Below are 13,055 nucleotides of genomic sequence, written 5' to 3' on the forward strand. Positions count from 1 at the left end.
AGTACATACCACAACGGATCAATTTTCAGATGGGAATGGATCCTCACTGGCCACACCACCAGCAAACACAAAATCTACTCGTGATCAAGTTGAGAAATTGACTGGATATAAAAGAACAGCAACATCCGACTCGGACTGAATATCGGTTATAACGTACTAGTGTGCCAACGGAAACTGTACTGACTAAGATTCTGAATTACTCTTCTCAATTACTTACGCACAGTAGTGGATTCCTTACGACTTACAAAGGGAGTTCATACTTTCATAACAAATAATCATCAGTCAAAGCCCATGCACCAACAAATACTAAAATACTATAGATATCCCCATGGACACCTCCAACCGATAATGTTACGTCCACCTTATCAGTCATCGCATCATACTAGCATGTCTCATCAGACAACCATCTCATATATTGTTCAACACCTCATCTCCACCATGTCCATCACCAGTGCCAGTACCTGCGAGCATAGTAAGTCAGAAACCAATGACAATTTTAATGGAAAGCCATCGATAGAAGAGAGATTTATAAGAGATATCTAGGTGAACCGAGACGTGCGTACTTATGTAATCTGGACAACATGAGACATGCAGAAAAGTGCCAATGGAGTTACACATTAAGCTGGTTTGGTATTTATTTATCCTCTAGTAAAAAACTGCAAATGGACTCCTCACTTCAGGAAGATATTTAACAATACATAAAATAGAACTTTAATTTATTCCACCGGTTTCAGCTTCCAAATGAAAGAGTGTAACTAGCTTTAAGTTTCGAGAAGTGCCAACGGAGTTACACATTAAGCTGTTTTGGTCTCAGTTCCATTTAGTTCTCTCCCATTTTCAAATGTCATGTGGCACATTGTCAAGAGAACCGCGGTCCAGTACTGAATATTACCATAACACAGTTCACGCGGAAGAAGATATACTTTCTAGAAATCATCTTTAGTAAAATCAATTCCTTGTCAGACCAAGCAGAACGAACTAAGTATTGACAAAACTTAAAACCTGAAAGAAACATAATAGGTCCCGGCTATTTTTTCCAGTTTACAACTGAACTAGCTAAGCACAGCAGGGCTCTTCCACAAATGACAAAACTACTGCGACGATTTCCAGCTGTTATACATTCGGTGCAGAAATGAAAAAATATATACTTCAGATAGGCACACAAGGCTACATTTGAAACACAATTTATGCATATGAGTATATGACCAATAGAGAAGAACAATGACTTTAAATACTACTCGGATTCAATGTTCATCAAGAGAATTTCCATTTAAAGAATTCATCAAGCAGCATAAGGAAAAATATGTGTGATTTGAACTGCAATCATCAGCATAACACTCAAGGATATGATAGGCATTTCAGCAAATAATGACTAAACATAAATTTATCTTACAATACTGCAAAGTAATTATATAAAGGCTTGCTCTTACCTGCAGGATAGAAATATTCAAATGGATAATGGAGACAGAAGACACTCAGATTGGAAAGTTTCTTAAACCCCGTTGACTGGAGATAAACCATGAAGACACCAGAATCTGTCTGTACAAGGACTGCATTACTCGCCTCGGCAAACCCCACTAAAGCGAGAGGGTGTCCAATGCAAGTTGGTCTGAGCTCCTCAAACTCAATAGCTCTATTGAGCACCCAAACATCCAAACCATTAGAATCAGGCTTTCTCTTCCATAATTTGGCGTGAAATTGTGAGAGATGGATGAAGCCAAGCCCACCATCTTCGGCCGGCACAATCCATAACTTTTTATAGGGTTCTACAGGTGCTGGCAGCTCTGTCATAGCTAGGGTGTGCTTATCCAGATCAAACTCAAGTATGACATTTTGAGGATGCACCGGAAGTAACCAGCAAATAGAATTCCCAATCAAAGTACTGGCTCGTTCCAGAGGTAAAAATTTCAGCTGCAGTGATTTGATGTTGCTCCATATCCCAGTCTCCGATGAGTAAAGGCATACGGAGACTCTCGTACATGCTCTGTCACGGGCTACCAGGGCCACCCGGAAATGGCTTGAACTGCAGCCTTGGCCGCGTGCAGGGCGAAGCACAGCCCCGTTGAAGATGAGCATCTGCTCGCTGTCCACCTCAGGTGGGGAGACGAGGCGGCGCTGCTCGCGGGCGACGGGGTCCCACACAAGTAGGCGGCGCGGCGGCCATGGGCTGAGGAAGAGGACAAGTCCGTGGCGGCAGTCGATGATGTGGTTGCTCTCGTGTACAGGCATGGAGAAGCGAGCGCCGGGGATGCGATCTGGTCGATCCAGCATCGGAACAGACGGGCAGGAGAAAGGATTGTTGAGGAAGAGGCCGAGGAGAGGTGGCTTGCCGTGGTGGGCGCGGAAGCGGCGTTGGAACTGGGGGTCGGAGACGATGCTGCGCCAACGCTTGCAGACGAGGGAGGCCCGGGGGAGGGAGGAAGGCCGTGGCGGGAGGCGGAGGAGAATCTCCCGGAGCAGGTCGTCGGCGTCTGGCAGAGAGGCCGGCGGAGCGGTGCGGCGGCGGCAGCGGCGGGGAGACATCTCCCCTCTCGTGCTCATGGTAGGGCTTGCAGCTCCTCTCAATGTGTGATTCGGATGGTTGGGGAGACTAATCGGCGGGGAGGATGGCGTTGTCGATGCCGCCGGCCAAGATGCGCGCGGCAGCGAGGAGTCGTGCCCGTGGTAGCGATGCGCCGCACGGGGCAGGCCCCCTCTGCGTTGTAACGCGTCCGGCCCATTTATTCTTTTCACTGTCACGTTCGCTCGCTTCAAGGGGTCGATCGCTGTACCGGTTGGTCCAGTTTCCTCTAGGTTTATTTTTTCGTTTTTCTCTTTTTCTTTATGTTTTATTTGTCTCTTCTCGGTTTGTCTTCTGTTTTCTCTTTCCTTTTCACCTGTTTTCTTCGTTTATTTATGCATTGTCTTTTGTTGGCTTTCTTTCTTTCTTTTCTTCGTTTTCGTTTTGGTTTCTTTCTTTGTTTTCATTTGTTTTTCTATTCTTTCTTTTCTTCTTCTTTTTCTTCGGTTTTATTTTTGTATCTTCCGTATGTGTGTTTTTTTGCGGAGAAATTGGGGGTTTTATTCCTTATTAGGTAATAGGATTATAATCAACTGGCAAGAGCTCCTCTTTACAGGAAGGACCTCTTTGAAGCCAAACAACGATACATGACTCGGTACGACTGTAATTAGCCAGACAATTTGCTATCCTATTCTGAGACCTATTAAGCTTTTGGGGAATAAACTCCCGGTCTACCATCAGAGACTTGATTTCCGTCCAAGTGCCCATACGTATCTTCCGTGTTTTCGTCATTTTATTCATTTTTCCTTGATTTTCACTGTATTTCATTCTTTTTGCATTGGTTTTATTTATTTTTTGTATTTTATTTTTTGGTTTTCTTTAGTTTTCTATTTTATTTTTGCCAAAAAATCACATATATTTCACAAAAAATCTTTGTAATTTACATTGTGTTTGGACCTTCCTAGGTATGAATTTTCTACGAACCAAAAAACATGCAACAAATAAGAATTGGCACTACGCACTAGATTAATAAGTTAGTTCAAAAATAATATAATTTGTTGCCAAAAATATGTGAAAGTAGTAAGATAATGACATGAAACAATCAAAAATTATAGATAAGTCAGAGATATTAAGCTGCATACATTTTCAAAAGCTTGTTGTGCATTACTCTCAATCCCTCCATCCAAACTTGTTGATACTTTGGGAATCAAGCCCCGATCTACACTTTAATCAAACCAATTTGTGTTCTCCGCAAGATTTCTTCACCATTGACTTGTTACTCATGGATCTTGGACTCATAGGCGGTTAGGTTTCCTCAGGAAACATCCTTGTTTGTGGTCTGCTCCAGAGACATAAAGTCGTGGTAGTCGCCTTCAAGACCAACCCGAATGATTCAAGGCTCATCCATTGGGGGTGACTAGAGGAGAATACGGCGAGCCTTCCGTGGCATTCTAGAAGCCTTGGCTCGGGCGCCGCACCAATCGAGATTAGCACTTCTCCAAGGCAGTGAACTTGAGGATAAAATCTGCATCATCAACTCACTCGTGGTTAATCTTTTCCTGCACTTTACTTGTCCTTGTATGCTTGTGGGCTTGCTAATTATATTGTTTCCTGGCCTACATTGCTTTGAGCTTGCTTACCATAATATGATTATTCATCTAGTTGCATTTGTATTGAACATTATTTATCTGCATTTTTCTAAAATTGATAATTAAGCTTAAAATTTGTACTCTCTTATTAACCCGTCCCCCCTCTAGTCGGCCGTATCGATCCTTTCACCAGGCCATACAAGTACATTGTGGTGTCGCCGATAATCCCACGCCGCCCCCTACGCTCTCCCTCACTGTCGACGTCAGCATCATCATGGATCTTCCCCTTTCCACTCGGTATGCGCCTCCTCCTTATCCATTCCTTTTCTCTATGTATATGCTTGATCCCGAAAGGGGTGCTAGGCTATGGATCGATCTATCTCAGATCTGGCTTTGCGGGTTTCGGTTTGTTGTTGTGCAAGTAAACCCGAGTTCATCTTGTTAATCATGATACAAGAACATGATTTGGCCAGTCGGTCTAATTCCTTACATGCAACAATGATTCAAGCACATGCATGCTTCTTTTAGCAAGTCAAACTGTATGGAAACGTATGCATATTTACTCCAATGTGTGCAAGCTAACCGTTGTTTCTTGTTAATCATATATGTACAATCCATGTTTAATATGATACAAGAACCTAATTGGTATGTTGATCTAATTTCTTCCATGAAACAATGATCCAGGCACATTTTACTTAAAAGTAAGTAGTCAAAATGTATGAAATTGTATGCACGTTTACTCCAATATGAAATTGGCTACTAACTTTTCAACTGCTATGTTAAAATTCATATTGTTTTTCCTACGATAAGCTCATTCTACTTCTTCTTTGCAACCAGGGATTTTTACACACAATCTTTCACGACTTTGTATATAGATCGATGTTGTTGTGATATTTTAGTGTACTGCACAAAACACTTTTTTGGTAAGAGTGTCTTGAGCAGTGCAATTAAAATTATCATACTGGTGGCGTCCCTCTATTTTAGTTGCACTACACACACAAAAGTACACCATGGTCGTACGACGAGGACGGTATAAGCGCATCATTTGTAAGTTTGCAATTTGTTAAATTCATGTGAATTACATACTTTATTTTTATACAAATCTATGCATATTAGTTGTAGGTCCGATCGGGTCACCCCTTTTCATCTAATAACATTAGAAGATGGTGCTCTTTCCGTTGGGTTGAGCGGCTCTTCAGAGTGTGAAATAAATATGCAACATCACTTGTTTCATTATTTTAGAATAGTGCATATGTTACCCCAGAAACTATGTAGATTGTAGCACTTTGTTGTAATATTGCCCTTACACTATTGGGTATGTATCTATATATGAGACGCAATGCAAATGTGAAATGAAACATGTGTTTTGAAATTTGCACACCGAAAAAAAGTTTAAAATAATAGTATAAAAGCATCACAGGCGGTTCTGTTTTAGAAGCCGTATGTAATTTTAGAGAATTGTAGACGGTTCCAAATTTATAACCGCTTGGAGGCATGCAGCTCTTGGAGGCGGTTATTTACGTAAACTGTCTGCGATAGATTATTGGCGCAGGCGGCTCCATGCATCAAAACCGCATACAATGCATGATTCTATACTAGTGCCACTACTCCTGCTCTCACATTTAAGTCCAATGTCCAATCAAAATAGGAGGATGAAGCCAACTACACAAACAATCCACAAAAACAAAAAACGCAACACATGTCGTCCAACAAACATGGCAATTAAACGGTTAAAAAAAGTAAACATTAGGCACGATAGCGAAAATCAACATAGTGAAGCGTGCATCAGCTTCTAGTAATATTACTAGACGCGAGAAAGACCACAGACCATTGATAGTGATGTACTTCTGATAATTCTTAGAAAAAGTAAATGGCGGATTGTCTAGAAATCCGCCCCAAAATGTAATTGTTTGGGTAATTTTCTCACTGAAAGACCAAGATCAAGTTGCCAGATTATTTCAACAACTACATACTATGTTAGTAAAGGAGGAGGTTTTCTCAGATTCAAAACGGTGATCAGGCTCATCTACATCCGGTGAACAGTAAAATCAAAATAAATAATAAAATTTAAAATTTTCATAAACTTTTTAGCAAGCAAGATGCTTGAGTGCACCAGGTGCGTGCAAAAGTTTATGGGCAAATGACATTCAAGGAACTCGTGTAAAAAAAAAGACAAAATCGGTTATGAACAGTGTGTTTTTCAAACTTCCTCACATCCAAAATTTGTCATTTTTGACACGAGCTCCTCAAATGTCTAAACTCCACCAAATTTTGCATGGCCATCACACGTTCTTCCATCTTGCGCCACGAAAAAAATTGAAATTGTTTGTGTTTTTTACTAGTTTAGACGATTCCGCTGCTCATAGATGGGGAGCATTTAGATCTGGGTGCAGAAACGACGCGTCCGAGGTTTTCTCTCTTTCTATAAGAAACTAGAAGAACGTCCCTGTGTTGCAACGGGGCCACATTAACTTTAAGAGTTTAATATTAATATTCTCATACATATCAAGTGACATTGGCGACTTTTTTACCATCAAATCCTCACACATACACTATCTCCCTGAAAGTGCTAGTGATCGACTAGAGGGGGGGTGAATAGGCGATTTTTATGGAAGTCTTCAAAACATGGAAGTTTCGAAGACAAATGATAGAAATAAACCTATTATCATGCAGCGGAAGGTAAACTACACTAAGCAAGCCATAGTCAAGTATTCAATGAAGTGAAAGCACAACGACTAATAGCAGCTAGGCAGTATAGATCAGATAGGAAGATAGTGTGAAGCCAATCCGAACAAGCGGTCACTCAGTGAAGACAAAAGCTAATGCAATTATACAATGACTTCACCAGAGCCAACAGTAAGTAAAGGAATGGGAAGGATGAAACCAGTGACTCGTTGAAGACAATGATTTGTTGGACCAGTTCCAGTTGCTGTGACAACTGTACGTCTGGTTAGGGAGGCTGAGATTCAACTCAGAAGACCGCATCTTCACCTTATTCCCCTTTAGCTAAGGACACCCAGTCCTCGCCCAATCACTCTGGTAAGTCTTCAAGGTAGACTTCCAAACCTTCACAGACTTCGTTCACCGGCGATTCACAATGACTCTTGGATGCTCAGAACGCGGCGCCTAACCGGCTGGAGGATTCACAGTCCTCAAGTGTAATAAGTCTTCAGATCACACAGACAGGAAGACTTAAGTGATGCCTAACACTCTTTGGCTCTGGGTGTTTAGGGCTTTATCCTCGCAGGAATTCTCTCTCAAAGGCTTCGAGGTGGGTTGCTCTCAAACGATAAAAGCCGTGCACTAACTCTGAGCAGCCAACCGTTTATGGTTGTAGGGGGTGGGCTATTTATAGCCACTAGGCAACCCGACCTGATTTGTCCGAAATGACCCTGGGTCACTAAGGAACTGACACGTGTTCCAACGGTCAGATTTCAAACACACACGGCAACTTTACTTGGGCTACAAGCAAAGCTGACTTATCCAGCTCTGGATAAGATTTGCTCTCATTGTCTTCGCTCGAAGACATAGGATTTTTGGTTAAGCATCACTTCAATCATTCTGACTGGTTCTCTTGGACCCCACTTAACAGTACGGTGGTTCCTATGACTCAACAAAGAAGAAAAAGAACGACGAAACAACTAAGTCTTCGCGCTCCATAGTCTTCACTCGATGTCTTCTCTTGTCATAGTCTTCAATGTGACTGTCTTCAAATACCACCTTTGACTTCAATGTCTTCATACATTTTTAGGGGTCATCTCTGGTAGGAAAACCGAATCAATGAGGGACTTATACTTGTGTTATCATCCAATTCTCACAAACACATTAGTTCCTCAACCAGGTTTGTCGTCAATACTCCAAAACCAACTAGGGGTGGCACTAGATGCACTTACAATCTCCCCCTTTTTGGTGATTGATGACAAACTGGTTGAAGTTTTCAACGGGGAATAAAATATGTGAAATTTTAAAGGATAGGGTATTGTCTTCATAAGTTGCAAAGGCTCCCCCTGAAAATGTGCATATAAGTAATTTGCTCTTGGAATGCAAATGCACATGGCAGGTTGTACTTGTGGAGATCCTCTTCAGCCTATGATGACAATTCATCATGCATGATATGATGTAACGAAGATAATGACATGCATAATGGAGAATGGACGTCTGCAAAATGATCTAAGTGCGGAATTTATCATCGCACATGCGGAATTTATCACCGCATCACAGAATAGAAAATAAGTAGCAGACGACCATCGAGTTTAAGTGTTACAACTCAAAGAACCAAATGTATCAAAAAACGAGAGTTGTAAGCACTTGGCAAAAGTAGCAACAAGTAAAGCAACCACCCATATGGACCCGCTTGAAGACTATCAACTCATATGCTTCTCCCCCTTTTGTCGGTAAGGACCAAAAAGGTTTGAAGACATAGAGCGCCTACTCGTTCCCATGAGGTGCAGGTGAGGCAGCAGGGTCGTCGTTGAGGTCCGGTGGTGCAGAAGAACTTGGTGCAGTGTCGACACGCGCTGAACTTGGAGGAGGTGAAGTTGCATCATCTTGGTCATCGATGACTCTGGCATTTACTGTCGTAGCTGAGGACGAGTAGTCAGAGTCTTCAAGTGAGGGAGTCCGACGCAAGTGAGCATTTCTGGGAGGAGTTGAGTCAAACTTGAACCGTTCGGTGAAGCCATCGTCTTGCAGATCAGCTTCAGCACTAAGTAAGGTCAAACTCTTCCACAACCTCCGACAGGTTTCATGAGTGACAAAGGCATTCTTGGTGGCAAGATTGCGAATGCGGTTGACATCCACCAAGAGGCTTTGCATCTGACGCTTAAGCCAGTCGTGATGTTTGTCCTGTTTCTGATGCAGCGCGACGAGAAGCTCTCGGTCATTTAGGACACGAGATCGCCTTTGAGTCCTTTGCGCAATGGTGCTACCAGTGGCGTCAGTTTGAGCGCGAGGGGCACGTGTGTTGCCAGCAAGGGGATAAACACGAGAAACTGCTGGAACTCCTTCAATAGGTTGGGTGAAGCTTTGGTGATCAACATTGTGAAGATAAATGGGATCCTTAGCCGGCTCTGGGTAAATAGCTTCAACTGACAGATCAACCTCTGACAAGAATATGAGATGATTGCGCGTAGACGGCTGATAGTTGAAGGCGGAGTGACGCTTGATAAGACGCATGACCCATGGAGCATAGAATTTCAACCCAAAAATGTCGGAGCCAGATGCAGCCAACTGCCTGATGAAGAAGTCTTGAGCATTGAAGCCGATGCCATTGAAGATATATAAAACCAAGGTCTTCATTGCTCCTTCAAGCTTCGCTGCAGATGAATGTCCTTTGACAGGCCATAGAGTCTTCCTGATGATATGGTAAATAGTGCGAGGCAGGTACTCTAGGTCTTCAACAAGGAATTCAGATGGGTATTCAGCATCGTGAGGCAGAGGCTTCATCATGCTCAGCATTTGACTCATGTTGGGTTCTGCCTTCTGAAAGATGCTTTCCAAGGCATTCTGGTGTTGTTGACAACCTGGTTCATAATATTCACCAGGAGTGGGCAGGCCTGTGAGCTCAATGATATCAAGAGCTTTGGCTTCATGATGGACATTGTCTGTCATCCACTCAAGTACCCAAGTCTTTGGATCCCTGTTGTAGCCTCGAATGTGAAGAGTTGCATAGAACTGTAGCAGAAACTCTTCATTCCAGTGTTCCTTATCTGTGACAAACTTCAACAGTCCAGCATCTCTGAAGCAATCCAACGCTTCTTCAAGGCAGGGCAGGCCAGCTATAGCTTCAGAGTCGAGGTGCATATGTGGAAATATGCGCTCTTGATTGTATAGGATGCAGGAATAGTAGCTGCGCTGCTGATAGCTCCAGAACCGATCTGATGAAATGCGAGGTCTGGTATAAGGGTTATTGGAGGTGTTGAAGAAGGTGTTATGTGCCACGAAGCCATTCACATTGAAGACCCCAGGTGAAGTGACAGTGCCTGGGAATCGTGGAAGTCTTGGCTTGGGCTTTTGGACTTGAGGTCTGTGCTCGACATGATACTCAAATTGTGGACCCGCAGTAGGTGGAGGAACCAGAACGGGCCAGCGGACCATAACAGGCTGACCACGATCAAATGCCAGCTCAATTGTATGAGGTCTTGGAGGGGGAACAGGAGCATTGGCATTGTATTCATAGGCTTCAGGGGCCACATTGGTTTCAGGTGCTTGTACCTCAGGTGCTTCAGCATTGACTTCGGGTGCTGCAGTTGCTTCAGATGCTTGGACTTCTGGCACCGCAGTAGCTTCAGGCACCGTATTAGCTTCAGCCATGACGGTGTCATTGGCTTCAGCGGTGATGTTGGTGGCCGCCTCAGGGTTGTTAACCTCCACTTCAGGAGCTGGAGGGTCGGACACGTTCTCCTCGAGAACAACATCTTGGTGGGACGGGGATATAGCAACTCTTTCAACTCTTGGTGCTTCTTCTTCATCGGCTGATGCAGCCAGAATATCTTCAGCCATTTTGGCTTCGGACTCAGATACGTACATAGTGGGAGTGACTTGGGGCCTTGGTCCTTTACGAAGCCTACGTAATGCTGGCAACGCTTGTGGAGATGGAGTGCGCTGGGCCTCAGAGTCATTGTCATCTTGCACTGGTGGGGTAGCTTGCGGTTGGGGAGAGCTTGGAGTGTCTTGTCGTTGTGGGTGATCAGCCCACGATGCATCCTGAGCAGTTGGCATCAGAGGACGACCAATGCTAATGAGTTCGATGTGCGTGAGCACAGGCGATGATACCAATTGGTGCTCGATCTGAGGAAGGACTTCATCATCTTCAACATTGTCGTGAGGACCAATGTCTTCAGCTGTGGTGGGGTCAACAGCTGGATTGTCTTCAGCTTCAGGAGCCTCTGGAGAAGCAGGCTCATGAATTAACACTCGGCGTTCTTGATTTTCAGACACAGGACGAGCCATTGAGATTGGCTTCACCTCAAGGGGCTCTGTGGGAGCATCCCGATCTCTCTTCTTGGTTTTGCGTTTCTTAGTTGGAGGAGCATCATCAGTGGTGCCATTGGTTTTGCGCTTTCTGGCTTCAGCTTCAGCAGCCCTTGTTTTCTTCAGTTCTGAAGCCACTGTGGGGACCTTAGGCTTCGAGCATGTCATACTGGCTGGAAAGACAATTGGATGTACTTCCTGCCTTGGTGCTTCGGGTTCTGCCACAGCTGGCTTCTTCTTCTTCTTGGCCGCCATTCTGGGGTCGATTCCTGGTCGCCCCAAGGCCTTGCGCTTTTCAGCCTCATTGTATCCTTGGACACATTTAGCAACAAGATCCTTCATGCGCTCACGAGAACCTTTGGCTTCTTCGCGTTTGGTTCGGAATGCTTTCTTAAGCTCATGCATCATGGTCTGGAAGTTCTGAATGTCTTCAACATTGAGCTTGGCTATGTGCTTCTTGAACTGAGCCTTTTCATAATCTATCTTATGCTTCAGTTCAACAATCTTATGAGCTAGAGCCAGATCAGCAGCAATGGCTCCGTGGAAGGCGATGCTGAGGCCAATGGGAAGCTAAAGATCATCAAAGCTGACATTTGGGCTGTCAAACCACTCATCAATGAATGTGTTGATGATTTCAACACCAAAGAGAGGAAGGTCATTGAAGATTTCTGCCTCTTGCTTGCTCTTGATCAACTACTCAAGAGCATCATCGCCAAGATCGTCGTCGCTTGACAGATCAATGGTGTCATTGCGCAGAATAGCAGCAGCGGTCAGTGCTTGGCTAGTGGGTTGCAAGGGCATCTTCACTTTGGAGGGCTTGAAGATGCGTGACAAATCTTCAGACTGCACACTGAGTTCAGGAGGTGCAGTGGCCAAAGGCTTCGCCCGTGAGACCTTTGGTGCAGGGGCAGGCTTTGAAGCTTTAGGCTTTTTCAGCTTCTTTGGCTTCGGTGGTGCAGGCGCTTCATCAGATTCAGCATCATCTGCAGGTTGATCCACGACTGCCCCTTGAACCATAATATGAGTGATGAGACTTTCCAGGTTGTAGAAGGGCCCAACAAGATTGGGTTCAGCTTCACGTGAGCCATCGGCACAAGGAGCAGAGGGGCCTGGGTTGAAGTCTAAGCCTCGCGAGTTCTTGTTTTCTTTGGCCGAGTTCCTGGCAAACTAAAGGTTACGCTTGAACAGATTGTCGTCATGACACCATACTAGTGACGATGGGTCCGCATCTGCAGGCTGTGGTCCACGGACCATACAAGGATAGAAGCCTTGTTCAATGGCTTCAGCTCTGGAACTGGGTTGAAGATTTTTGTATAGGATGTCTCCCCACGGTCGCTTGATGGCATTCTTCTCAGCATACTCTTGGGTCACGAACCTGTACTTGAACCACTGTTCTGCCCAATATCTTCGAATCCATTGGATTCAAGTTTTTCGTTGATTGTAGTCCTCCTCCGGATCTGTCTTGTACAGCTCATAGAGGTCAGGAGGCAAATCTCTTGAGGTGTTGCCACGATGCTGTCTGCAACCCTTCCTTGCAGATTTTTCTGGTGCCATGAAGTTTAAACTGAAAGGCTTCAACTCTGTCAAAGTCTTTCGTCTACTGGTCAGACAAGAACTGGCTTTAGGAGAATCTATATGTTGTTGTAAGAATTCTGCAAATGAATGCAGACTATGAGAACCAAGGGATTCTCCCACGGACATGTACCTATGACAGCATTAAGGTGCGAGGGAACGGGAAGAGGTCATATGCATTCTCAGAAGATTTTGAAGATAAATCAGTTTAGAAGACATTTACCTCATAGTGCGAAGACATTCACTCATAGATAGAGAGTTGGTTCCAGATTTGTACGAATTCACGAATAAGTATAAGTGAGGAATCTAACTACTTTGTGAAGCATAAGTGAACATACTAGGCATATTATGAGATGCAGTATGAAATAGAGTCAACTTGTGTGAATAGAAACTGCTTGTGGTAGAAAATGATGAATCTATAG

At 44.0% G+C, this 13,055-nt stretch overlaps 1 protein-coding gene across 1 annotated transcript; it reads right to left on the bottom strand.

The window, feature by feature from the left end:
- Positions 1 to 295: 295 nt before the first annotated feature.
- On the bottom strand, positions 296 to 2,031 carry LOC119272916. The gene is made up of 2 exons (XM_037554263.1): positions 1,431 to 2,031; positions 296 to 461 (listed from the first exon to the last, which is right to left on the bottom strand). Exons 1-2 carry the CDS (start codon positions 1,789 to 1,791, stop codon positions 409 to 411), a joined length of 414 nt encoding a protein of 137 aa, XP_037410160.1. The 5' UTR covers positions 1,792 to 2,031; the 3' UTR covers positions 296 to 408.
- Positions 2,032 to 13,055: the final 11,024 nt, after the last annotated feature.

The sequence above is a fragment of the Triticum dicoccoides genome, chromosome 3A (assembly GCF_002162155.2).
Source record: "Triticum dicoccoides isolate Atlit2015 ecotype Zavitan chromosome 3A, WEW_v2.0, whole genome shotgun sequence".
NCBI lineage: Eukaryota > Viridiplantae > Streptophyta > Magnoliopsida > Poales > Poaceae > Triticum > Triticum dicoccoides.